General features: G+C 40.6%; 1 protein-coding gene across 5 annotated transcripts in view; it reads left to right on the forward strand.

Annotated features, from left to right (window-relative positions):
- The window catches only part of fars2 (phenylalanyl-tRNA synthetase 2, mitochondrial), a 434754-nt gene extending 408595 nt beyond the window's left edge, over window positions 1–26159 (forward strand). For 4 of the 5 annotated variants that reach the window (XM_063070032.1, XM_063070031.1, XM_063070030.1 and 1 more), the window contains one exon: window positions 20120–26159. In XM_063070032.1, the coding sequence (XP_062926102.1) occupies window positions 20120–20258 (139 nt within the window). In that variant the 3' untranslated portion in view covers window positions 20259–26159. The remainder of the gene's footprint in view (window positions 1–20119) is intronic. The other variant, XM_063070035.1, reaches the window with a different exon arrangement.
- Window positions 26160–27999: the final 1840 nt, after the last annotated feature.

Genomic DNA, 27999 nt, shown 5'->3' on the forward strand with positions numbered 1-27999 from the left:
CTTGGGTTGAAGTTGATTTTTGATTTTGGCAAAATGACTCAGGTCACACATGCACTAATGACAGATTGGACTGCCAGGACCTCCAAATTACATCCTAAGGTGAAATGATTTCTGAAAAAATGTAATTTAAGCTGCAGCAGTCTATTCTTTATAATAATTTTAGGATTAACACACTCAACCCTGATATTTTTGAAAATACTGGTACGTAATATGTACTATATATTATTTCATATAATAAAGTGACCCATAATGAAATCAGTGTTGATCAATGGCTGTCCTTGATTTTATTGAATGGTGGAATAAAGGGCTGTCTGGCACACTCCTACTTCTTCTGTTTATGTCTTCACCCATTTCTTATTAAGCAATAATGCTTTATGGCTCCCAGTGCTTCAGACTTAAAATTCTTTCTGTTATGTTTAAATTCCTTCATGCCTTGCCTGGTCCTACCTCTATAAATTTCTCTAGTTGTATAATCTTGATTGTGATTTGGCAAATCTGTGATGCAAACTCTCAATTCATTCAATACATTTTTGGTGACTACCCCCATGAATCGCTTTCCCAATCTGATCCATCTGCTACTCTTCCTTTGAAACCTCTGATGTCTGGGCTTTGCCTTCCTTGAGATCCTGGTAGTTGAACTTTCCCCTGCTCCACAGGGGCTATAGAGTGCAATTCAAATGGACTCTTACTTTATAAAACGACTGTGTTAAAGTACAGGCAGGGCATTAATTAAAAGCACAAACAATGGAAACACTCTATAGGTTAGGAATCTGTGGAAAGACAAACAGGGTTAATATTTAATTTTATGTGTTGGTCTCAGATTTCCAGCATCTGCAGTTTTTTTTTGATTTTCATGGGCTAAGTGTTAGTGACTCTATAACAACTTTCAGCTGCAGCTCTCCACAAAGTCTGACCTAATCTAATGGCCTTGTTTTGCAATGACCATAAGGAAGTGAAAATGCTGTAGTCTGGTGCTTCACTAGCTTCATATATCATATATCAGATAAATAATGGAAAGTAAATAATGCTTGGTGGTTACAGGAATATTATACAGGAATATCATGAAAGATTCTTAATATTTATGACATGCACATCCATTCTCTTTAAAGTTCTTAGAATAATTTTTGAATGCTGAGCCCTATCTTTGTCAATAGGGCTTTTTTGTCAATGTTGTGAACATCTGGGATAATGGGACTCTGGTGACCAGCAGTGTTGTTTTAGCTGATACCTCTGTGTAATCATGGGGCAGAATATGATCATATCTCCAAATGATGCACGACTCCTTGCAGCTTGTTGGTAACTGCTATGGAGAATTGCTATCTACTCAGAGATTCCCTTAATTTTCCATGTACTCTGAATGTGAATGTTTAATACAGCATGAATGTTGTCATGATTGTATTATAACTACACTTCAGTACTTCTCTACTGAAAATGCAGGTAGACAAATGAAATGCAAGGGCATAATGAGGTAGATTGGGAGATCAGGAATTTCCTTTTAGTGAATAAGAGGTCCATTCAAGATAACAGTATGATAGAGGCCATCCTTGACCTTGGTGGCACATGCTCTCAAGCTTATTATCTTTTGGAGCGGGGAGAGGAAAGAACAACTGGGGTTTGGGAAGGTGTTCATTATGATGGCTGCTTTCCCTAGATAGCAACATGTATTGATGGGGCCAATGGAGAAGGAGGCTGTTTTGTCTGATGTCTGAGCTGAGTTCACATCTCTCTGCAATCTCTTGTGGTCTTTTGGGCAGAATGTTTGCTGTACCAAGTTATGATGCATCTGGATAAGAACGTTTCTGTCCTGGATTACTAGTCAAGTGACTTAATCTTTGTATAACTGCCATAGTTTCTTATGGCTGGTTGGGAAAAACAGTGTAGTTACTCTGGTAGGAGTGGACCCTAGATCTGGGTAAGCATGAAGCATGAACATTACCCTTGCATCGCCTCTTGGCTAAACATAACCTTAGCTAGGAGTCACATTGTTGCCTTTTAATATTGTTCATACGACATTACGAATCATCTGGTCACATAAAGATCAGGTTACTCACAGGGCATCATTTTAGTGAAACCCAACATCTGCAGGAAACAAGTGGGTACTGCATTAATGGATGAGGTTGGGAGGTCAGGGAGACCGGACCAGGCTATGAAGAATGGTTGTCAGACAGTCTCTGTAAGAGCATAAGCAACCTGGAAATAGCCCTGAAGCTGAAAAACAGAGAGTGAACATTGACAACCAGAGGCAAAGGCGATGAGCTACATGAACGATGTCTGTAAACACAGGGACCTCAGGTCTCAGTGAAGAGAACTAATGTAGTGTGATTGTTGGTCTTTTAAATAGCTCGATTTCGGAGGAAATAGGATCAGTGAGACCCAGCTGTTTGAGGGAATAAGAGTTCTCATTTATAGGACTGGTGATGTTGGAAATCTTGCACAAGATGGATTTTGTGTGTCACGTTATTTTTGACATTATTTAGGGGAGATTTGCAAAAAGATACTAAGGGAAGCAAAAATATGCTGTAAAGTCAAGACAGAATTCCCACTGCTGCTCGGATGTTCTGAAAAGTGTACAAATCTACTCTAAATTATCCAACATTCAGTTGCATAGCACCAATTTTGAGCTGTCAGAGAGGTCTTTGTCTTTAGCTGGTTGGTGTGGTTGAGGTATAATGGTCTTGATCTTTAAATATGATGCCCAAAGAATTTTAAAAGGGTTAGTCTGTCTCATCTTTAACATTGCAGAGATAAAGGAAGAACCGTTACCCCTTGCAAAGAATACATCAGTAAACAAGTAGATAGTTCCTTGAAAGTGGTGACATGGGTAGACAAAGTTGTGAAGGTATATGGCATCTTTGCCTTCATTGGAATGGTCACTGAATACAAGAGTTGTGCCGTCTTGTGTAAAGTGCACAGGACATTGATGAGATGATACGTGGTTAATCGTGTGTAGCTACACTATGGGAAGGATGTGATTAACCTAGATTCACAAGGGTATTGCCAGGACTGGAAAGCTTTTGTTATGAGGAGAAACTAGATAGGCTGGGAATGTTTTATATAGAGTGAAGGAAGCTGCTGATCTTATAGAAGTTAATAAAATAATGAGGAGAATAGAAAAATTGGATGGTCACAGATTTTTAAAAAACTGATCCTGATGCATTCTTCAAAATCAGCATACACCATCGCTACATGATCAAGTTTTAGAATTTTTATTGACGTACAGATCGAAAGGTGGGAAAGAAGGTGTTTTGCTGGCTGGTACATAGTGGCATCCACACCGGACTTCAGGGGGAGTGGTCCTGGGTTCGAATCCTTGCATGGTTTTCATGCATGCTGGGTTGAGCATTGATCTAGCCACTCAGTCGTATAAAAAGACAGACAAAAGTGCTAAAGAAATGGCAAGATTGCCGCCCAATACACCAGAAGACGCAGAAAAGAACAACAGCAAAGAAGGCATATGACATGCTTGCTTTTATTAGTCAAGGGACTGAAAGTTAGAAAGTTATGTTGCAGCTTTATAAAACTCTGGTTAGGCCACATCATTCAGTTCTGATTGCCCCAATATTTAGAAAGAATGTGTAGGCCTTAGAGAGGGACAGAAGAGATTTAGCAGGATGCTGCCTTTTTTAGAATAGGATAAGACAAGACACAGGAGCAGAATCATGCCACTTGGCCTATTGAGTCTACTCCACTATTCTACTGTGGCTGATTTATTATGCCCCTCAACCTCCATTCTCCTGCCTTCTCCCTGTAATCTTTAACACCCTAACTAATCGAAAACTTATCAACCTATATACTGAATACCTTGGCCTCCAGTGCCATCTGTGGCATTGAATTCCCAGATTCACCACCCTCTAGTTGAAGAAAATCTTCCTTATCCCTGTTCTAAAGTGACATTCTTGTATTCTAAGGCTATGCCCTCTGGTCCTAAACTCACCCACTATAGGCAACATCCTTTCTACATCCACTCTATTTAGGCTTTTCAATATTCAATAGGTTTCAATGAGATCCCCATCATTCTTTTAAACTTCAGGAAGTACAGGCCTAGAGCCATCAAATGCTCCTCCATCCCTTCTATTGTGGGATGATTCTTGTGAATCTCCTTTGGACCCTTTTGAATTTCAGCACATCCTTTCTCAGATAAAGTGCCCAAAGCTGCTCACCAGATACCAAGTGTGGTCTGACAAATACCATATAAAGACTTAGCATTACATCCTTGCTTTTATATTCTAGTCCTCTCAAAATGAATGCTAATATCGCATTTGCCTTCCTTACTACTGACTTAACCTGTAAGTTAACCTTCGGGGAATCCTGCACTAGGACTCCCAAGTCTATTTGAACCTCTGATTTCTGAATTTGCTCTCCATTTAGAAAATAATCTACATCTTTATTCCTTCTACCAAAGTGCTGTTCATACTTTTCCCTCCACTGTATTCCATCTACCCCTTCTTTGCCCATTCGCCTAATCTGTCCAAGTTCTTCTGCAGACTTCCTGCTTCCTCAACACTACCTGCCTCTCCAAGAATCTTTATATCATCCACAGATTTGGCCACAAGGCCATCAATTTTGTCATCCAAAATTGTCATATAACGTGAAAAGAAGCAGTCCCTGCAAAATACCAGTAGTCACTAGCAACCATCAGAAAAGACCTCCTTTTGTTCCCATTCTTTACCGCCTGCCAGTTAGCCAATCTTCTAACCATGTTGATATCTTTCCTGTAATACCATGCGTCTTACCTTGTTTAACAGCCTCATGTGTGGCACCTTGTCAAAGGCCTTCTGAAAGTCCAAGTAAACAACATCCGCTGCCTTTCCTTTGTCTACCTAGCATGTTATTTGCTCAAAGAATTCCAACAGATTTGTTAGGCAAGATTTTTCCGTCAGGAAACCTTGTTGACTTCTGTCTATTTATCATACGAAATTCAATATTATTTAATGTCATTTCCAGTGGACAAGTGTAAAGGAGAATGGTATAATTGTTACTCTGGATTCAATGTAGTACAAAAAACAATAAAATAAAGAAGACAATAATTTTTTAAAAGGCACAATAAATATAAATACATAAGATCATCATCATGTGCCATGTCACATGATATGAACGCTCATGGTCTTATGACCGAGATTGTACTTGGCAAATTTTTCCACGTTTTGCCATTGCCTTCTCATGAGCAGTGTCGCTGGGCAGTTACCCCAATCTATTCTTTAGAGATTGCCTGCCTGGTATCGGGACTTGTGGTATGCACCAGCTGCTCACTTGACCATCCCTCACCTGCTCCCATGGCTTCACGGGACCCTGATCGGGGGGTGGGAGTAAGCAGGTGCTGCACCTTGCTCAAGGATGACCTGCTGGCTAGGAGAGTAGTGGAACACCTTTTACCTCCATTGGCAGAGACATACAGTATCTCCACCCTGCCAATGGGAAATAAATAAGATAGTTTATATGAATAGATTGAGTATATGTCCTCAGCATATGAGTATGACTCAGTCCTGAGTATATGAAGCTCAGATTCCAGATCATCAGCTTCGAGTCTGAGTTCCTTGAGCAGCCAACACTTGCTGCGGATGTCATCAGCAGGAAACACAACGGGGTCTATCAGCTCCCATATCATGTAGTGACAACACACCAGCTAATCCTGCATCCCTATTTATAACATTAATACTATACATAATGAAAAATCCTTACCTGTTCTTACCTGTTACTCACCTGTGCCTCCACCTCTTCTCGCCAAAGCCTGAATTCCCCACTCTTACACTACCCACTCCAACAATGGCTGCTCCCAGTATGTCCCCTCCAGTTAAACCTTACTTCTTTTTATTGGCTTAGTTAAAACTTACTCCCAATGAGACTTGTCATTTTCAAATGGCTCCTGGCCTGCTCAGATCCTGCTCTCTCACTTGTTACTTCAAAATTTGACGTAAACATGTGCTATCAGGAAAAGCTTGGCGGACAGGATTAAGGAAAACCCGATCCCATAAGTAACTTTAGCTTCACGAAGAGCAATAGCAAGGGGTTCTAATATTAAATTAAATAACAAAGGACTTAATGGACAACCTTGTCTTGTCCCCCGTGAAAGCTGAAAAAAAGGAGAGTTACAGTTATTAGTAATAACAGTAGCAATAGGAGTTTTATATATCATTCTAATCGAATTATTAAAGTTAACACCAAAGCCAAATTCCTCTAAAACATTAAATGAATATTTCAATTCGACTCGATCGAGCGCTTTTTCAGCATCCAAAGAGACGACGCATTGTGGAGTTTTAAAAGAGGACTAATATATAATATTAAATAATCTCCGAACATTTGAAAATGAATAACGACCCTTTATAAAACCTGTTTGATCTTTAAAAATAATTTTACCCAAAATATTCTCCAACCGATTGGCCATTATCTTTGACATGAATCTTAGCATCGACGTTCAATAATGAAATAGGGCTATATGAGGCACAATCAGTAGGATCTTTATCCTTTTTAAGAATTAAAGAAATAGAAGCCTCATAGAAAGTAGAGGGTAAATTACCGTTCACAAAAGAATTCTTAAACATTTCCAACATATACAGAGAAAGCAATTTTCCAATTTTTTTATAAAATTCTACAGGATAGCCATCAAGTTCAGGGGCCTTACCAGATTTCATTGAAAAAATAGCTTTATGAATTTCAACTTCAGTGATTTGGGCATCAAAAGTTTTTTGATCCTCAACAGAAATTTTAGGAAAAGCAATCTTTTGTAAGAAAGCATTAATTTTAGAAGAATTTACTGGACATTGAGATTTATAAAGTTCAGTATAAAAATCTTGAAAGATCTTATTAATTTCTTCATATTCCCAAGCCAGAGTACCAACTTTCCTACGGATTTTCAAAATTTGCCTTTTGGCTCTAGCTGTTTTTGATTGAGATGCAAGCAATTTATTATTTTTACCTCCAAACATATAAAATTGGCTCTTTAACTTAAGCAAATAGCTTTCAATAGGATGAGCTAATAAGGTTATATTGTGATTGAAGTTCCATCCTTTGTTTGAATAAATCAATATTAGGGGAAATTGCATAAGTATTATCTAATTCTACTTTAGTCTGTTTTCTAAGCTTAGCTGAATAAGAAATGATCTGACCATGTAAAAATGCTTTAAATGTATCCCATATGATTAATTTAGATGTACCCCCTATATCATTAAAAAGAAAAAATTCTTTTATCTGGGTTTCAATGAAACTGACAAAGTCAGAGTTTTGCAATAATGTCTGAGACATGCGCCATGGTGGACGGACAAGAATGACATCATCAAATTCAAAAGACAAACTCAGAGGCGCATGATCAGATATAGCATTAGTGTCATATTCACAATTTTTAACACTAGGCAAGAAGATCGATCCTCGAATTTTTTTATGAACATGTAAAAAGAAAGAATATTCTCTGTTATCAGGGTGTAGATATCTCCATAATTCAATCAATCCAAAATCGGTCAAAAAGGAGTTAATAAATGATGCAGAGCGATTTGGAAGTTGCTAATTGGTTGAGCTCTTGTCAGTCAAAGGATTTAAACAACAGTTAAAATCCCCACCCATTATCAACATATATTCATTTAAATCAAGCAGTAAAGCAAGTACCTTTTTAAAAAAAGGATCATCTAAGTTAGGACCATACAAATTGACCAAAACAACTTTTCTGTTACAGATTACTCCTTTAACAATTAAAAATCTGCCATTAAAATCTGACTCAATATCAATTGGATTTAATAAAGGTGGACGCGCCCTTAGTTTTACTCTGAGAAGCGGAGTGAAACTGCAAACCTCTCCACCATCCAAGAAATCTATTTTGATCTCCCGCCCTGATATGTGTCTCTTGGGCAAAAATTATATCAGGTTGGAATCGGTTAATGATTTTAAAAGTCTTTTTTCATTTGATAGGATGATTCCAACCACTTGCATTCCAACTTATTACATTAATCTGTTTAAATACCATATTATAATTTTATTCTACTCTACACATGCGCAGAGCACATACCAATACGGGATGATCAGAAATGGCGGCGATGAAGAATACAACCACATAGAAAACAGGCATGCTGTGGAACCACCCAATAGGGAAAAACTCCTAACTCTAAGCCCACCCTCCTCCCCCCCATAGCCCGAAAAAAAGCAGGCACCCTATGATAAAATACGAAGCCAGGGACTGCTCTGTCTGTACAAAAACATTTTATAAAGATTCTCTCTCCCTCCCCTTAGTTAAAAAAAGCCAACTGACCTTGTAAGAGGAACGATAAAGCCACAACAAGGGAAAGTGTTTACATTCCAGCACCTACAAACTATCCCATATTTATATTTAATCTTTTTTTTTAAAACAAGAAGAACCAAAATAATGTTAACTCTCAAAAAGAAAAACCAGCGCCATTTTTAAACTTAACATTAAATCCCTAAAAAAAAGCTTTAAATTCGGTTATAAGACACTATAATAAAGCAGAAAAAAGTTAATGGCATATTTAACCCAACTAAATTTTCAAAAATACCAATTAATAATATTATAAGTAATTGAACCCTCCCCTAGATATATATATTTATATAAAAAGAAGCCCCGTTAGTAGGAAAAGCTACCAATTAATTAATTAAGAAAGAAACAAAAAAAAAATCAAACCTGATATTAGGTTAAAGGAACAAGTCCCTTTATCTTCTTTTTCTCAGTCGAATGTCCGAGTAACCATTTAAACAGTCATACTTGAATGATAGATCTTCTTTCCAAAAAAAAAACAATAATATGCAATAACGAACAAATCTCCTTATCTTCTTTTAATAGTCACTCAATGAAATATCCAAGTAACCTTCATAAATCTTCTTTCCAAAATGCCAATAAAATACAGATAACCAAACAACCTTCCAGACAGTTCATTCGGTAGCGGCGGCAGGTATAGTCTGAACGAACTCCAGTGCAGCTTTTGGATCAAAAGCTGTACGAGGAGAAGAGTTAGGAGGAAAAACTTTAATTCTTGTTGGGTAGCGCAAGGAAGGGAGCAGTTTCTTATCATAACAACATACATCAAAGTTGCTGGTGAACGCAGCAGGCCAAGCAGCATCTATAAGAAGAGGCACAGTCGACGTTTCAGGCCGAGACCCTTCGTCAGGACTTGATAAAAGTGTGGTCGAAAAGTTGAAGAGCCGAAGAAATTACAGATGGAGAGCAGTGAGAGATGGTTTCACTGAACTCCCGTCGAAGAGAAGATCTAAACTTCTTCGGTGTAGGCATCACCGGAAGAGGCTTCGCAGTAGTGAATTTAAACGCAAACAACAGGAATACTGCAGATGCTGGAAATTCAAGCAACATACATCAAAGTTGCTGGTGAACACAGCAGGCCAAGCAGCATCTATAGGAAGAGGCGCAGTCGATGTTTCAGGCCGAGACCCTTCGTCAGGACGGAGTTTCTTATCATATGCCTGTTTCATTACCAGAGCAAATCTTGATCTTTGTTCCATTACCTCCTTCGGGTCATCCTCATAAAAACAGAGCTCAGATTCCTTAAATCTAAACACTTTCTGTTTCCTTGCCTGTCACATTATTTGATCTTTAATTTTAAAGTGATGAAAATAAACCAAAACAGACCTTGGTTTATTTGGATCTTTAGATTTTGAAGTAAAAGCTCTGTGTGCTCTTTCTATAGTAGGCGGCTGTGATAATAAGGTATGAAAAAGCTTACCAAAGCAAGCAGTTAAATCTCCATTTTCAGATCCTTCTTGCAGCCCAACAATTCGTATATTCCTTCCGTGAGACCTAGTTTCCAGGTCTATGATCTTATTTTGATATCTTTCCAAACGAGTTGTAGCTTCAAACAATTTTTGCTTAGTTATCTTCAATTCCTCTTCATGTGTAATAACTTGAGTTTCCAGGTCTTTAAGTTTTCCCAGAAATGACTTCATTTCGTTACTATTCGTTTCCAGTTGGTCTTTAATTGACCCATTCTGATCTTTAATTGAATTCTGTGCCCGAACCATATCTTCAGCCCATGGTGGCATTTCATCAGATCTTTCCTTTTGCATCTTTCCTTTCCCATTACCTTTGTCACTAGGTTCAGACAAGTTTTTCCCTTTCCTCTTAGACATAGACATATTGTTCCCCCTCAAGAATCAGCAAATAAAAATTTTAAATTCGAAGATTAAACTAGGGGGAAAGGAACAAAACTGAGAGCAGCACAAAACTGCTGCTACTCCATTTACAGACAGGTGCAGTGTCCCGAGAGGCAGGATTTATGAACATTTGGAGAGGCATAATATGATTACGGATAGTCATCATGGCTTTGTGAAAGGCAGGTCATGCCTTAGGAGACTGATTTAATTTTTTGAAGATGTGACTAAACACGTTGATGAAGGCAGAGCCGTAGATGTAGTGTATATGGATTTCAGCAAGGCATTTGGCGAGGTACCCCATGCAAGGCTTATTGAGAAAGTAAGGAGGCATGGGTTCCAAGGGAACAATGCTTTGTGGATCCAGAACTGGCTTGCCCACAGAGGGCAAAGAGTGGTTGTAGACAGGTGATATTCTGCATGGAGGTTGGTGACCAGTGGTGTGCCTCAGGGATCTGTTCTGGGACCCCTGCTCTTCGTGATTTTTTTATAAATGACCTGGATGAGGGAGTGGAGGGATGGGTTAGTAAATTTGCTGATGACACCAAAAGGTTGAGGGTGTTGTGGATAGTGTCAAGGGCTGTCAGAGGTTACAGTGGGACATTGATAGGATTCAAAACTGGGCTGAGAAGTGGCAGATGGAGTTCAACCCAGATAAGTGTGAGGTGGTTCATTTTGGTAGGTCAAATATGATGGCAGAATATAGTATTAATGGTAAGACTCTTGGCAGTGTGGAGGATCAGAGGGATCTTGGGGTCTGTGTCCATAGGACACTCAAAGCTGCTGCGAAGGTTGACTCTATGTTTAAGAAAGCATATGGTGCATTGGCCTTCAGCAATCAAGGGATTGAGTTTAAGAGCCAAGAGCTAATGTTGCAGCTATATAGGACCCTGGTCAGATGCCATTTGGAGTACTGTGCTCAGTCCTGGTCACCTCACTATAGGAAGGATTTGGAAACCATAGAAAGGGTGCAGAGGAGATTTACAAGGATGTTGCCTGGATTGGGAAGCATGCCTTATGAGAATAGGCTGAGTGCACTCAGCCTTTTTTCCTTGGAGCGATGGAGGATGAGAGGTGATCTGATAGAGGTGTATAAGATGATGAGAGGCATTGATCATGTGGATAGTCAGAGGCTTTTTCCCAGAGCTGGAATGGCTAGCATGAGAGGGCACAGTTTTAAGTGCTTGGAAGTAGGTGCAGAGGAGATGTCAGGGGTAAGTTTTTTACACAGAGACTGGCGAGTACGTGAAATGGGCTGCTGGCGGTGGTGGTGGAGGTGGATACAATAGGGTCTTTTAAGAGACTCCTGGACAGGTACATGGAGCTCAGAAAAATAGAGGGCTATGGGTAACCTCAAGTAATTTCTCAGGTAAGGACATGCTCGGTACAGTTTTGTGGGCCGAAGGGCCTGTATTGTGCTGTAGGTTTTCTATGTTTTCTAAAAGGTTGTTTTATCTGGGGCAGAAGAGGCTGATTTCATAAGATCAGATAGAGTAGACAGCTGGTATCTCCCTCCCAGGGTCAAAATATCTAAAACTAGAGAGCATGCATTTAAACTGAGAAGGGTTATGTTCATTGGAGATGTGTGGGACAGGTTTTTATTTTCACACAGAGCAGTGGACGGCTGGAATGTGCTTCCAGAGTTGGAAATGGAGGGAAATAAGATAGAGGCATTTAAGATGCTCTTGGTTAGGCACATGGATCTGTGCAGAATGGAGAGATGTGGACATTGTGTAGACAGAAGAGTTTAAGTATTAAATTACTAATTTAATTAGATTGGCACAAATTGTGGGCCAAGGGACCTGTTGCTGAGTTTTACTGTTCTATGTTCATGTAGTTAGTTGAGGCAGTCACACTCCTTAGATTACCTATCTTGCGATTTACTGGGATCAAAATACTGGCCTTTATGCAACAGGTGTGATGTTCTTACTCCCTGTGTGTGTGAGGGTGGGCAGTACCGGAGGATCTGTAAACAAGTGGTTTTATGTGGTGGCGGGGGGAAGGAGGTCACATTGTTAGGGGAACAGACACTGTTCTCTGCTGCAAAGAGAGAGTCTTGAAGGCTGTGCTACCAGCCTGTGCCAGGGTTAAAGCTCTTTATTGACTAAAGCTTGGTATTCAATATTATTATCCCCTCAAACCTAATCAATAAGCTTCAAATCATTGGTCTCAATACCTCCTTGTACAATTAGATCTTCGATTTCCTCACTTGCAACCCCAGTTAGTTCAGATTGGCAACAACATCTCCTCCACAATCTCCATCAGCACAGCTGCACCACAAGTCAGCCCCATGCTCTACTCACTTTATACTTATGACTGTGAGGCTAATTACAGCTCTAATGCCATATATAAGTTTGCTGACGATGCCATTGTCATTGGCCGAATCAAAAGTAGTGATGAGTCAGCATATAGGAGGGAATTTGAAAATCTGGCTTAATGGTGAGAGAACAGCAATCTGGCTGAGTGGCACCTCAATAAATGTCAGCAAGACCAAGGAGCTGATTATTGACTTAGGATGAGGAAACTGGAGGCCCATGAGCTTCTTCTTGGGGCCTTGGAGGTGGAGAGCATCAGCAACTTTAAATTCCTCGCTGTTATTATTTGAGAAGATCTGTAAGCATGTGGCAAAATCTGCAAGAACGATCGCGGCCTGAAGATCCACCAAGCGAGGATGAAGTGTTTGGCGGGAGCAGGAGCAGCACAACGCGCAGGTGTCCAACCTGGTGAGACGAGGGAGGGGCCAGGCCCGGAGTCACCCCATAGCGCCCGGAACCTCCAAGTGTTGCAAACTAATCCCTCGAACATGAAGTCTAACAGGAGGCGGATCAAATGGCCTGCAGCTAACATGACTTCACTGTGGAAGCAGTTTGATGAAGATGTTAACCAAATTCTGGAGGCAACGGCGAAGGGAGGGGTTGACAGGAAGCTGCAAGCCATGACAGCAATTATTCGTAGCCTGTTCTTTAGTTAGAGCCTTCAGCATTTTGGGCATCGAGGGAGAGAGGAAGAGGAGAGCCATCCACAGTACCACCGATGCGGCAGAGAGGGCCTCAAGATGGCTGTGGCTCCAAAGAGGGGAGCCACCGAGTCATAGGTAGCTAGCCATCTGGACACAGGCTGGGGTCTGATCAGCCCCGGCTGGGTCACCTGGAGAAGGTTGTATGATGTTGAAAGACCCGAAACACCCGATGATTCCAGGAACATCACTGAAGATGTGTCCAGAAGCATCAATAGATGTATGTACACAACAGTGCAATTATGAAGAAAGCATAACTCTGCCTCTACTTACTTACAAGTTTGTGGAAAATTGGCATAACACCTAAAACTATGACAAACTTCTATGGATATGTGATGGAACATGTATTGACTGGTTGCACTATGGCCTGGTGTGGAAACACCAGTGCCTGGAAAGAAAAATCCTACACAATGTAGTGGATATGGCCCAGTCTATCACAGATAAAGCTTTCCCCACCATTGAGCACATCTACATGGAGTGCTGCCACAGGAAAGCAACATCCATTAGCAAGGACCCCTACCACCCAGGCTATGCTCTCTCCTTGCTAATGTCAGCAGGAAGAAGGTACAGGAGCCTCAGGATCCACACTACTAAGTACAGAAACAGTCATTAGCCCTCAACCATCAGGCTTTTGAACTAGAGGGGATAACTTCACTCAGCTTCACTTGCCTCATCATTGACATCTTCCCACAACCTATGGACTCTTCATCTCATGTTCTCAATATTTATTGCTTGCTTGCTTGCTTATTTATTTATTTATTTCCTATTTGCACGGTTTGTTGTCTTCTACATATTGGCTGTTGGTCTGTCCTTTTGGGTGTGGTCTTTCATTGATTCTATTGTATTTCTTGGACTTAGGATGTTTGCCTGCAAGGAAAGGAGTCTCAAAGTTTCATATGGTGACATGTATGTACTTTTATAATAATTATACTTTGAATTTTCATCTCTGATCTCTTCTGGTCTGGAGAACATAGAATGGGAGAGAGAGAATCCAGTTGTTGGCCACCTAGGTAAGACTAGGAAGAATGTTCTGCTGGAAGATGATGAGGCAATCAGGACAAAATCAAAAAGCAGAACCACAAAAGTAATAATTTTTGGATTATTATCTGCGACAAGTGTAAAATGGCAAATAGTGAATAGGAATAGGGAAGTAAGTGTATGGCATAAGGCTTGGTAGGAATGCGTTGCAATTGATAGGGAAGAAGAAAGCTGTTCCTTTAGGATGGGCTTCATCTGATCCATGCTCAGGCCAGTATTCTGGCGAATCACATAAATAGAATTGTGGGCAAGGCTTTGAACTAAATAGGAATGAGTGGGGTCCAAGAACAAGATGTTTAATAAATAAAACGGAAATGACAGAGCAGGGGCTAAGGATAGTGAGTGGGAAAATGACAAAGTGTGACAGGAAGGGGCAGAAAATTTAAACAAGAACATGTAGCACAGAGCAAATCCAGAGTTAGTATACGCTGTTAAAAAAAACAAAGCCTAAAGGACTTTATTTGAATGCAACAAGGGTATAATCTGATATGAGAGGACAGTAGACCATGGAATAAAGGGAAGGAAATGGGAAACCAGAGGGAGGAAGATTTAGGTGATGGCAGGCCTTGAGGGTGGGGAATTCTTCAGCTCTTTACATCTTCCACCTCTCACTTCATTCCCATCCTACCCTCCTAACTTCCTGTTTGTCTCCCTCAGCCCTTCCCCACCCCTTTAGTGTGGCTTCTGTCTGTCTTCTTCCTTTCAAGTCCCGACGAAAGATCTTAAGCTGAAAAGTCAACTGTTCATTTTCCTCTTTTTATGCTGCCTGACCTGCTGTGTTCCTCCAGCATTTTGTGTATGTTACTCCAGACTTCCAGCATCTGCAGTCTCCCTTGTGCCTTAATGTGAGGTCATTTGGTAAGAGAAATGTAAACGCAGGTTATCTAAATGACAAGCAAATGAGTGTAGGTCAGGGAGATCTGAGAGTTTTAGTGTATGAATCACAAAAAGTTAGAAGGTCCACCACGTAGTGAAGAAAACAGATGTCATATTGGTCTTTATTGTAAGGGGGTTGGAGTTTAAAATAACAAAATTTGAATTTAGTTGTACAAGTCACACCTGGAATACTGTTAGCAGCTTTGGTTCCCTCACCAGAAACAGAATACCATTGTAGATATCTTCAACATAAGCTTCATATTTGCTTCAACATCTTACTCAACCATAGAACAAGATATAATTCCTATGTGAAAACTCATCATTCCGGACCTAATAACGCTGGGCTGTGAATCAAGAAATTCATTTATTTTTGATCAATTAAATTGAGCCATGAATTACTGATTCAGTTTGAAATTAAATCAAAAATTGCTTAGCTGCTCTGACTGAAAATTTGAACAAACTTCTTAATCATTGGGGTTTCTTAGAGCCCAGTTTAATCTAATTCCACTCTATTTTACTTTGCTAATATCTGTAGTTGGAATGCAACTACACCTAAGTAAAACGTTACACTGATGGTTTCTCTTCTTACTGCACAGGCAAGGAACAGCAGTCAGTGTCAGCAGAAATATGCACATTGTTCAACCTTATAAAACTCAAGAAAAATTCAAATGCCAATGCAAGTACCCCAAACCACTAAGCATCCTTTATAAGCCAGTGTGTTTCATTTCCCAATCCAATCTGTTTTTGCACTAATGTGTAGTTATTTCTTTTAATTTTTAATATTAGCTTTAATATTCCCAACGGGAATTGATGGTGATAATTCTTTATGTCCTGCATGTCCTGCTGACAATGTAGGGCTGACCTGTATAGTTAGTTTGATTTGTGAATCTATGATGTTATTAATCTTTCAAAATCAGCTATTTGGAGACCACTTTATCAATCAATAGCTTGAGGTTGTGTTTACCCACTGAGAGCCACATATCCTTTTCGTATCTGTTGTACCTTGTCCTCAAAATTCAACTCACATTTGTGCTGCTCCTTCAACAAATGCTGTCTATTTTTGCCAATTAGGTAATCAATAAGCTCTTTTTAAAGTATTATTAAGTGGTTGACTTGCTCATCTATTGAAACGCATTCAATAGGGTAAGGGTATATCGCTCATTAATGTAAATAAATGAGGATAAGAATCCTCAGGAGTTCCATTAATTCTGACTGTGCCATCCCATCTCAACTCACCTTTCTAAAAGTTTCTGTTGTTTTCTGCAAAGAAACTAGAAAGAACGGAGTAGGTTCAAATTGGAAACAGCACTCAGTGGAACGTTAAGTGACCTAAAGCCATTTCATTACGTTAGATTCAAATTATGGTTGATTTTCTTTCTGGAAATCTGTTCATTTTAAATGTTGTTTACACTGTACTGTGTCCATAAGTTGCAGAAAACCAAGTACAGTGATCAAACAATGTTCATCATGGGGTAGAAAGCCATTTGCCACTTAACTGGATATCCAGAAGGTATTTTCAACACCGGGTGCTTCCAGCCTTCCTTTAGCATTACAAGCTTGTCTGAATGGGAAGGAAAGCAATAAGAAACTTGTATTCTGCTCATGGAGAGCAATAAGGGATGGATAAGTCCAGACCCTATCAGGACCTGGGCCTCAGAAATGAAAGTTTTTCTCTAATTGGGAGTGCTTCTAAGAGATTACTTTGGTTGTATTTCTGATATATCCCCACTCCACCTCTGGCCCTTTTAAACTTTAGATAGATTATGAGGACACTCAGTCCTCGTTTATTGTCATTTAGTAATGCATACATTAAGAAATGATACAATGTTCCTCCAGTATGATATCACAGAAACACAAGACAGACGAAGACTAAAACTGACAAAAACTACATAATTATAACATATAGTTACAACAGTGCCAAGCAATACCGTAATTTGATAAAGAGCAGACCACGAGCACAGTAAAAAAAAGTCTCAAAGTCCCGATAGCCCCATCATCTCACGCAGACGGTAGAAGGAAGAAAACCCTCCCTGCCATGAACCTCCAACACCGCAAACTTGCTGATGCAGCACCCTGGAAGCACCTGACCACAGCCGACTCTGAGTCCATCCGAAAACTTCGAGCCTCCGACCAGCCCTCCAACACTGAGCACTGAGCACCAGCTCTGCCGAGTGCTTTGACCCCAGCCCCGGCCGCCAAGCAACAGGCAAAGCCAAGGATTCGGGGCCTTCCCCACCGGAGATTCTGGATCGCACAATTCGTATCCCCAGGTATAATAATGTGCTTCTCACATCCGCCTCCATCAAATCAGGATTGTGCACGGTATCCTACTTAACAAATAACAGAAATTCATTACCGGAGTGGCCGCTGCACGCTGCTTCACGCCACGATCTTGTCTTCATGTGGCCTCTTCTGGAAAACTGATGGCTACAAGGAGCAGAATACAAATAGTTCAAATGAGACAGTGTTTCCAATGTTTCATCAGGAGTTCTTCTGTATTCCTGTTGAAGCAACATCAACTGCGAGTCAAGTGCAGAATGATCAAGGAATCTCAGGGCCAGAGGGTGCCCTGAGCATAAGTATCCCTTGTTGTTTCTGGATATTTTTAGGGTGCCTGTTTAACTTACTTGCCATAAGATAAACCACACTGCAAAGCTTACATTCAAGGAAAATAAATCTTCTTGAACCAGATGATTTGCTCGAGCAATTAAGAGTGTACTGACGGTATGACAGCTTACTTACTAATAGGAGGCATTGCTGTTCTGAACCTCTTCATGTGTAGTACACGTGTAAAGGCTACCAGCTATCTGTATCAAGTGGAGGTGACCATAAGAATAGGTTGAGAAGGAAGATTCAGAATTTAAGAAACTGTAAATGTGCCTGAGATCTTTCTGCTCTTTGAGATGAATGTTCTATAGATACCTGGTTGACAGTCTTTAGTTGGAACCAATAATGTCGAAAGAATAACAGCAAGAAATTATGACTCTTTTCTCTTCCTTACAACCAGCTGCTTAACTGCAGTTTATACAGACCTTTGTTGGGAATCTCATATGTGGATGACAGGTGAGGAAATGTCTGATTAAGCTGCAATGCTGGTGTTGTTTAATATCAGATAGATAGATGGATAGATAGACATACTTTATTGATCCCGAGGGAAATTGGGTTTCGTTACAGTTGCACCAACCAAGAATAGAGTATAAATATAGCAATATAAAACCACAAATAATAATATGTAAATTATGCCAGATGGAAATAAGTCCAGGACCAGCCTATTGGCTCAGAGTGCCTGACCCTCCAAGGGAGGAGTTGTAAAGTTTGATGGCCACAGGGAGGAATGACTTCCTATGACGCTCGGTGTTGCATCTCGGTGGAATGAGTCTCTGGCTGAATGTACTCCTGTGCCCACCCAGTACATTATGTAATGGATGGGAGACATTGTCCAAGATGGCATGCAACTTGGACAGCATCCTCTTTTCAGACACCACCGTCAGAGAGTCCAGTTCCATCCCCACAACATCACTGGCCTTATGAATGAGTTTGCTGATTCTGTTGGTGTCTGCTACCCTCAGCCTACTGCCCCAGCACACAACAGCAAACATGTTAGCGCTGGCCATCACAGACTCGTAGAACATCCTCAGCATCATCCGACAGATGTTAAAGGACCTCAGTCTCCTCAGGAAATAGAGACGGCTCTGACCCTTCTTGTAGACAGCCTCAGTGTTCTTTGACCAGTCCAGTTTATTGTCAATTCGTATCTCCAAGTATTTGTAATCCTCCACCATGTCCACACTGACCCCCTGGATGGAAACAGGGGTCACTGGTGCAGCCAAAAAGTTCTATTCAAAATGTTCAAAGGAACATTTAAACAAGCCTGATGCATTTTGGAAACAAGTCCTGTGGACTGATGAAGTTAAAATAGAACTTTTTGGGTGCAATGAGCAAAGGTATGTTTGGAGAAAAAAGGGTGCAGAATTTCATGAAAGGAACCCCTCTCCAACTGTTAAGCACGGGGATGGATTGATCATGCTTTGGGCTTGTGTTCCAGCCAGTGGCACGGGGAACATTTATTGGTAGAGGGAAGAATGAATTCAATTAAATACCAGCAAATTCTGGAAGCAAACATCACACCGTGTGTAAAAAAACCAAAGCTTCCACAACAGGATAATGAACCTAAACACACCTCAAAATCCACAATGGACTACCTCAAGAGGTGCAAGCTGAAGGTTTTGCAGTGGTCCGCACAGTCCCCGGACCTAAACATCATCAAGGATCTGTGGATAGACCTCAAAAGAGCAGTGCATGCAAGACGGCCCAAGAATCTCTCAGAACTAGAAGCCTTTTGCAAGGAAGAATGGGCGAAAATCCCCCAAACGAGAATTGAAAGACTCTTAGCTGGTTACAGAAAGTGTTTACAAGCTGTGATATTTGCTAAAGGGGGTGTTACTACGTACTGACCATGCAGGGTGCCCAAACTTTTGCTTCAGGTCCTTTTCCTTTTTTGTTATTTTGAAAATGTAAAAGATGGAAATAAAAAAAGTAATCTTGCTTAAAATATTAAAGAAATATGTCATCTTTAACTTTATGCCTTTTGGAAATCAGGTCATCTTTTACTCGCTTAACTATTCACAGTAACAGAAATTTTGACCAGGGTGCCCAAACTTTTGCATGCTACTCTGAGTTAATTTTTTTATTAAAAAGAACTGTTGCTGAGTCAAGCGACATCAGTGATTGATATTTCTCTCTGGCAAAATAAGTGAACTAATTGTCCAAATATCACACAGAAGCATTTGGAATTGTGCTGAAATAGGACACCAATTCACAAAGCTGCTGAGTATACACAGTGAATCTGGTCTTTCAAATCTGAAAATGTGCCTACATGGTATCTACATACTGTCAGTTAAAAAAGGGAAAACTGTAAATCTTGGAATAATTAATCAGTTCATCACAGAACTGTGCAGAGTTCATCTGACTAGACTAGAAACAAAATAGATAAAATAAGTAGTCTGTACCTTCTGAATGTATTTGCACCCAGTAGATTGGTTAAGTGCAGCTCGTGTGTGCAGATGAACTCATGATTATTTCTCTATCTAGGACAGAAAAGATCAGCCACTGCTATAGGATTACCTATCGCCACATGGAACGAACGCTGACCCAAGAGGAGGTGTGCACCATTCATCGAGCTATTGAGAAAGGAACCGTGGAGAAACTGGGAGTGGAAGGCAGATTTTAAATCAGGAGAACAATGGAATGTTTCTAAATTTACCTGTCAATCTTTTTGTGCAGAAGAAAAGTATGAATTAAGAAAACATTGTAATTAAGACAAAACTGGATTTCAGTAAAGTGGAATACTTTGGATGAATATGGCATATCTTCATGTATTTGAAAGAATAACTTGCACTGTAAAACAGGAAAGTTTTCTCTGAGAGTTTATGCTGTACTCCATGTTAATTGGCTCCAAAGACCTGAACTTCATCAACAAAGTACAGGGGGCGTCATACATTTAGTATGATGGAGTATACCTTTGAACTCCTCACCTTGGGTTGATTCTTAACAATACATGTTTGATTCTGTCCTGGACAGAACTGATAGTTTCCTGAATGAAATGAAAATAAATGCAGACATCTGTGTGGTGACCATATATTGAAGCATATGATGGAACGAAGATATAGTCCTTCATGAATCTCCATAACTAAATCATTTCATTGGGTAGTAGCCATTAATTTCATTAGTGACTCACCTAATCCCTTGCCATCACTGATGAAGGGTCAGCATAAAAACTGAACAGCACAAACAACTGAAATTGGGGTTACTACTGATGTTCTCATAGGTGACAGTGCACTTAAAATCGAAGTGCCAATGGCTTACGCAGGCAGAATTTGCTAGTGCACCCAGGAAGGCTTCTGGAGATAATATGTAGATAGTCCAACTAGGGATTGGTCTGTTCTGGACCTTAGATTAGGGAATGATCCTGGCCAGGTGATTGAAGGTTCATTTGGGGTGTATATGGAAATGGTGACCATAATTCTATAAGTTTTAATATACTGTAGATTTGGATAAAGATGAGATTGGCCCTTGGGTAAAAGTACTAAATTAGGGGAAGGCTAATTGCAACAGTATTAGGCAGGATCTAAAGAAAGTAGACCAACTTTTGGAGGGTAAATCTACATCTAATATATAAGAGTCATTAAAGGCTAATTGATTAAAGTTCATGGCGAGAATGTTCCTGTGAGAATGAAAATAAGGATGGCAAGCTTCAGGAACATTGGATGACGCAAACATTTCCAAGTTTTGTCAAAAAGTTAAAGGAAATGTAAGGTTTACAAAGCTGAAATCTGACAAGGTCCTTGAGAAATATAGAGAAAGCAGGAAAGAACTTAATGAAGAAATTAGGAAAGCTAAAATGAGCTATGAAATGCTCTTGTGAAATTGAATTATGAGGAATCTCTAAGTATTTTATACATTAATACATTACAGATGGGTAGAATTTGTTAGGTGCACCCAGGAGGGTTCCTGGAGATGATATGTAGATAGTCCAACTAGGGACTAGTCTGTACTAGAGCTAAGATTAGAGAATGATCCTGGCCAGGTGACTGAGGATTCATTAAGGCATTTGACAAGGTTCCTGATGGTAGGATGCTCCAGAAGGTTAAGTCATATGTGATTCGCCTTGGGTTGGTAGATAGGATTCAAAATTGGCTTGGTCATGGAAGATACAGAAGATAGGGTATAGTGGTAGAGGGCTGTTTTTCTGATTGGGTGTCTGTAAAGATCAGAGCTAGATATGTGATGTTTTTTAAAGCTTAATAATTTGGATAAAAGTGTAGGTGGCCTGATTGGTAAGTTTGTGGATGACATGAAAATCCGTGGAGTCGTGAATAGCAAGGAAATTCGTTAAGTGATTTTGACCAGTTGGAAGTTAGGGCAGCGTAGATGATAACTTAAAAACTGCATCCTTTGTTGACAGAAATGCAACCTGCTGATAAAATATCCTTACTTTTAGATAAAATTCAGGACCCACACATTCAGTGAAGTAGAAACGTATCAAGGAAAAGCACCTAGACATTATTGAGATATGTTGTACTGACGGTGGGTGAGGACCCCAAAACTTTGTGTGCAATAGAAAAGACCTTGCACTGTAAGCACACAAATCTTTCTTATAATGGAGCTACCAGAGGAAATTCAGTAGGTCATAGAGACAGAGTGCACTGATAGGGAATGCAGAGGATGGGGACTTGTAAGAGATAGGCAGAATCTGGTGTTGTCCTAGGTAGGAAGAGCAAATGGTGGAACAGGGCCTCAGAGGTTGGAATGGGCCATTAGGTAGACACACCATTGACCGGTGACTTGAATTAAAGATTGACTACTAATACATCTGGGGGTGAGGTGGGGTGACCAAAGGGCATTCTCAGTGAAACGGGGCATCTGAGTGTGAAAGGTAAAAGTAAACCTTAAAGGGAACTACCATTAGGATTCATAGACCTTAAAAGAGCCATGGATTTGATAAGGCTTTTGAGTCTAACTTCTTTAAATTCAGGTAGCAACAGGACTCCCCTGTATCGAAAAAGTCTGAGTTGCCTTTGTGGTTTGTATGTGGAAGTACTTTATGCTTGAGTCATGTCAAAATATACTTTGCATGCATGGATGCCTTCCAGCCATAAGCACAGCATGCGCCATGGATTTAGAACAAAATTGTGTTCAGTGAGAATTATATGTGGGGTGTGTGTTGGGATTTTAATTGTTTCCTTGCATAGCTTCTCCGTGGATTGTCATCTTATCGTGGTGGTCCTGAGATCCCAAGAGCGATGTCGTCTGGAGCTATGCTCCTGGTAGGGTCACCCATGGCGGTAAGGTCGAGGGTGAGGTCCCTGACAAAGAACAATCCAACCAAGACCTCAGTGGTGGAACAGGCGGATGGAGTTACTTCAAAGTCAACACCTGTGAAGGAGGATGAAGGCTGCAACAAATCCATCAGCTCCAATCGTCATGGTTTCCATGCCATTGGAATCAGTTGGTTGATTTGTGAAGTATCGTGTGCTTCTTGGAGTGCAACATCAAGTACACATTAAACAAATACACGCACAGGTGTCTTCACTCTGTGGGCCACTTCTTCAGAACGAAGACAATCGTCCTCGACCTCGAGGGATAGCAATGATGATGCATAGCACAGAAAAGGCTGTACCAATGTGAAGCTTTCTGTCCAGAAAAACTTAGTGTATCTTTCTGCTTATTTCAATCTCTCCATTTTTTTCTCATGAATGTGTGATGATTACGAATTTGATTTGGTGCTCAAATCTACCATCTCCTCTTGACTCACTGAGAAAGTGACTGTTACAGGGCCATCAGATCACTTTGGTGTCAAATGCTGCTGTGCCTCTTAAAAGGTATTCCATCCAAAGGGAGAAGACAGTATAATATGCAATTTTACTTCCATGTATCACAGATATGCATATTCATTGAAGGGCTTTAATCTAATACCATCAGGAGTATAGATCTCATTCATATTATAATGAAATAACTACTACATGACTATCCCAGAAATAAGAAATTATTTAAATTTAACTCTAAAATTCTTTATAGAAGCTAAATTCAAGACAAAATGGGACATCTGTTTCATAATTCCCCTTAGAATTCCTGAAAGCCAACAAACTGCTGGGTTGTGTGAACGTTGTCCTGTTGGCCATTGACTGGAAGAGAATAGAAAATTCTAAATGAACCAATTTTGTATTATACTTTTGAAAATGTGTCTTCAGAGTCATTGAATCACAGAAAGAAGACATGCAAGCTATCAAATCCCTAACTTTACTGATCCCATTTACCAACTTCTCTCAAATGTTATGAGAATACCTGCCTCCACCACCCCTTCAGTCCTTGTGCTCTAAGTTCCAACCACCCTCTGGGTGAAAGAGTCTTCAGATCCCCTTTAAACCACCTATCTTTTTTCCTTTCTTGACTTAGCTGCCTGAGGGGGAATGTTTCCTACTACTTATTTATTGAAGCCCCTCATAAGTTTGAATATCTCTTAGAAGTACTCCCTCAGCCTCTGTAGTTCCAAGGAAAAAGGTCCAGCCTATCTAATCTCTGTATCTAAAATATTCCATCCCTCAGGCAGTATCTTGTCAAATCTCCTATACTCTTTCTACATACAAGCCTATCCTTCAATTGGTGGCAATCAGAACTGCACTCCACGGTCTTGCTATGGATTAACCAAACCATTACAAAGATTACTCTAACCTCCCTGCTCTTAGATTCTGTTACTTGGCAAATGAAGCCAGGTATCCCAGTATTCTTTCAACTATCCTTTCCAGGACATCAGAGATGTCCTCCTTCTTCAAAGAACGGGGTTGCTTTCCTCTACCATTGATGATGCCCTCCATTTCTCCATCCACACTCACCCTATCGTCCTGCCACCTTAATAGGGATAGTTTCTCTTGTCCTTATCAACCACCCCATGAGCCTCCACATCTAACACATCATTCTCCACAATGTTTGCCACCTGCAAATGAATCCTACCACCAAAAATATCGTTACTTCCCTCTCTCCGGTTTCTGCAGGCTTGCTGCCTCCATAATTCCCTTATCCAGTCATCCTTCCCCACTAATCTCCCTCCTGGCACTTATCCCTACCATCAGCCCAAGTGCTACACCTGCCCATTCACCTCCTCCCTCACCTACATCCAGGGCGCCAAACGGTCTTTCTAGGTGAGCAAACACTTCAGCTGAGAATCTGCTGATGTCTATTGCGTCAGTGCTCCCAATGAAGCCTCCTCTACATTGGTGAGACCCGTCATACATTGGTGAACTGCTTCATCAAGCACCTCTGCTCCTTCCGCCAAAAGTGGAACCTCCTGGTGGCCAAACACTTTAATTCTGATTCCCATTCCCATTCCGACATGCCAGCCCTTAAAATCCTCTTGTGCCACAATGAGACGATCCTCAGGATGGAGGAACAACACTTTATATTCCATCTGGGTAGCCTCCAATCTGATGGCATCAATATCGATTTCTCTTTCTGGTAAAAAAAAATTATTTCTCCCTCTCATCATCTCCTATTCCCCACTCTGGCCTCTTTTCATCTGCTTCCCTTTCTCCTATGGTCTGTTCTCCTCTCCTATCAGATTCCTTCCTCTCCAGCCCTTTACCTTTCCCACCTACCTAGCTTCACTTATTACCTTCTAGATATCCTCCTTCCCCTCCCCCCCGCCTCTTTATTCTGGCGTCTTCCGTTTCCTTTCCAGTCCTGAAGGTGGGTCTCAGCCTGAAACATTGACTGTTTATTCATTTCCCTTGATGTTCCCAGGCCTGCTGAGTTCCAGCATTTTGTGTGTGTTGCTTTGGATTTCCAGTATCTACAGACTTTCTTGTGTTTACAGGTATCCCAATCGTCGTCTTCACCATTTTGTCTACCTGTGATGCCACATACAGAGATCTTTGGACTAAAGCTTCTGTGCTCCTCAATACTTGCTGATATTCTACTATAGATTCAGTATGAATAAGACTAGCCTGAATCTCACTGAAGCAACTTTATTGCATCAATATCAGGTTTGTCAGTAAAAGAGGCCTGATATCAAGATTACCCTTTAAGATCTAAATCTAATTTCTGTACACCATTTCCCACATATCTATCAACTCTCCTGTAACTAAAATTGTTGTCTGACCTCTGTCTGACAACTTGCGGCTTTGTGCCAATTTGAGCCATTTGATTGAATAAGATGGATCAGCCAACTTACCTGGACACTTTTACTAGTCAAATCCTCAAGAAAAATTGCTCAAAATGATAACAGATTCTATGTGTGAAATTAAAAAATAAGATGAATAGAACTCATGACCAAGGTTAATCTGCAGCAGAGTGAAAGAGTGAGTCAAATAAGGTGTTATGAAACATTACAAAGAAAATTCTTGCAGATGCTTTTCCTTCAGTGAGAGTTGTCAATGTAAATTAAAGGAAGAGGTATATTGTATTTTACCATCTTTTCCAGGATGTAACATTTTTAATTCTATTTTTCCTTTCAGCTGAATTCCATCCGTTTCTCAACATTTTTTAAGGAAGAATCAGTATTTCAGGGATATTCTGAACTTACTGTTGTTGTGGTGGATATATGATCTGATTTTAAATAACAGGCATAAAAGTATCTTCAGGATAATGATGTGATGTTTTTTATCTTTGTCTTTAATAAAGGCTTTTAGAAGTTGTGCCTAGAGGATATTTTATTCAGTTATTATTTAAATGCAATAAGCAGTTGTTAAATAGTTAGAGTCATAGAAAAATACAGCACAGAAACAGGCCGTTCAGCCCATCTCATCTCTGCCAAGCCATTTAACCTGCCTACTCCCATCAACCTGCACCAGGACCATAGCCCTCCGTACCCCTACTATCCACATACGTATCCAAACTTCTCTTAAACATTGAATCATGCACCACTTGCACAGTCAGTTCGTTCTCTACTTTCATGATCCATTGTGTGAATAAGTTTCCCCTCGTGTTCTCCTTAAAATTTTCAACTTTTATCCGTAACACATGACTTCCAGTTGTAGTCCTACCCAACTTCAGTGGAAAAAGCCTGCTTGCATTTACCCTATCTATACCCCTCATAGTTTTGTATACCTGTATCAAATCTCCTCTCAATCTTCTACATTCTAAAGAATACAGTCCTAACCTAATCTAACTTTCTGCTTAACTCAGGCAACATCCTTGTAAAATTTCTCTGTAGTCTTTCGACCTTGTTTACATCTTTTCTGTAGGTAGCTGTCAAAAACTGCACCCAATACTTCAAATTAGGCCTCACCAACGACTTATACAACTTAAACATTACATCCCATCTCCCCTGTACTCAGTTCTTTGATTTATGAAAGCCACTATGCCAAAAGCTTCTTTACGATCCTCTCTACCTATGATACCACTTTCAATAAATTCAGGACCTGTATACCCAGATCCCTTTGTTCCTCCACACTCCTCAGTGCCCTTGTAAAAACGCCATCCCCTTTTCTCAATTCCTCCGTCTCCACTGCATCTGCTGTCAGTATGAGGTTTTTCATTCTAGAATGAAGGAGATGTCCTCCTTTCTAAAAGAAAGGAGCTTCCCATCCCCCATCATCAATGCTACCCTCAACTTTATCTCTTCCATTTCACACATGTCCGCTCTTACCTCATCCTTCTGCCACCCTACCAGGGATAGGGTTCCTCTTGTCCTCACCTACCACCCCACCAGCCTCCATGTCCAGCATATAATCCAACGAAACTTCTGCCACCTCCAATGGGATCCCACCGTCAAGCACATCTTTCCCTCTCCCCACTTTCTGCTTTCCCCAGGGATCACTCCCTACGCGACTCCCTTGTCCATTTGTTCTTCCCCATTGATCTCCCTCCTGCACTTATCCCTGCAAGCGGAACAATGCTACACCTGTCCCTGCACATCCTCCCTCACTACCATCCAGGACTCTAAAACAGTCCTGTGAGTCTGTAAGGGTCATTTGCTTCTGGTGTGGCTTCCTGTACATCAGTAAGACCTAACATAGATTAGGAGACCACTTTGCCGAGCATCTACGCTCCAACCGCCAGAACAAGTGGGATTTCCCAGTGACCACCCATTTAAAATCCACTTCCCATTCCCATTCCGATATGTCCATTCATGGTCTCCTTCACTGTCGTGATGAGGCCATACTTGGGTTGGAGGAACAACACCTTATATTCTGTTTAGGTAGCCTCCAACCTGATGGCATGAACATCAATTCCTCAAACTTCCGGTAATACCCCCAAGGCCTCCCCCATCCCCCTTCTCCATTTCCCACCCCCCTTTCCCTTCTCTCACCTCATCTCCTTGCCTCCCTCTGGTGCTCCTTGCCCCTTTTTCTTTCTTTCATGGCCTCCTGGCTCTTTCTCCAATCAACTTCCCAGCTCTTTAGTTCATCTCTCCTCCTCCAGGTTTCACCTATTGTCTCCTCCACATTTTAAATCTACTGCTCTGCATTTTTTCT

This window comes from Mobula hypostoma, chromosome 17, assembly GCF_963921235.1.
Source record: "Mobula hypostoma chromosome 17, sMobHyp1.1, whole genome shotgun sequence".
NCBI lineage: Eukaryota > Metazoa > Chordata > Chondrichthyes > Myliobatiformes > Myliobatidae > Mobula > Mobula hypostoma.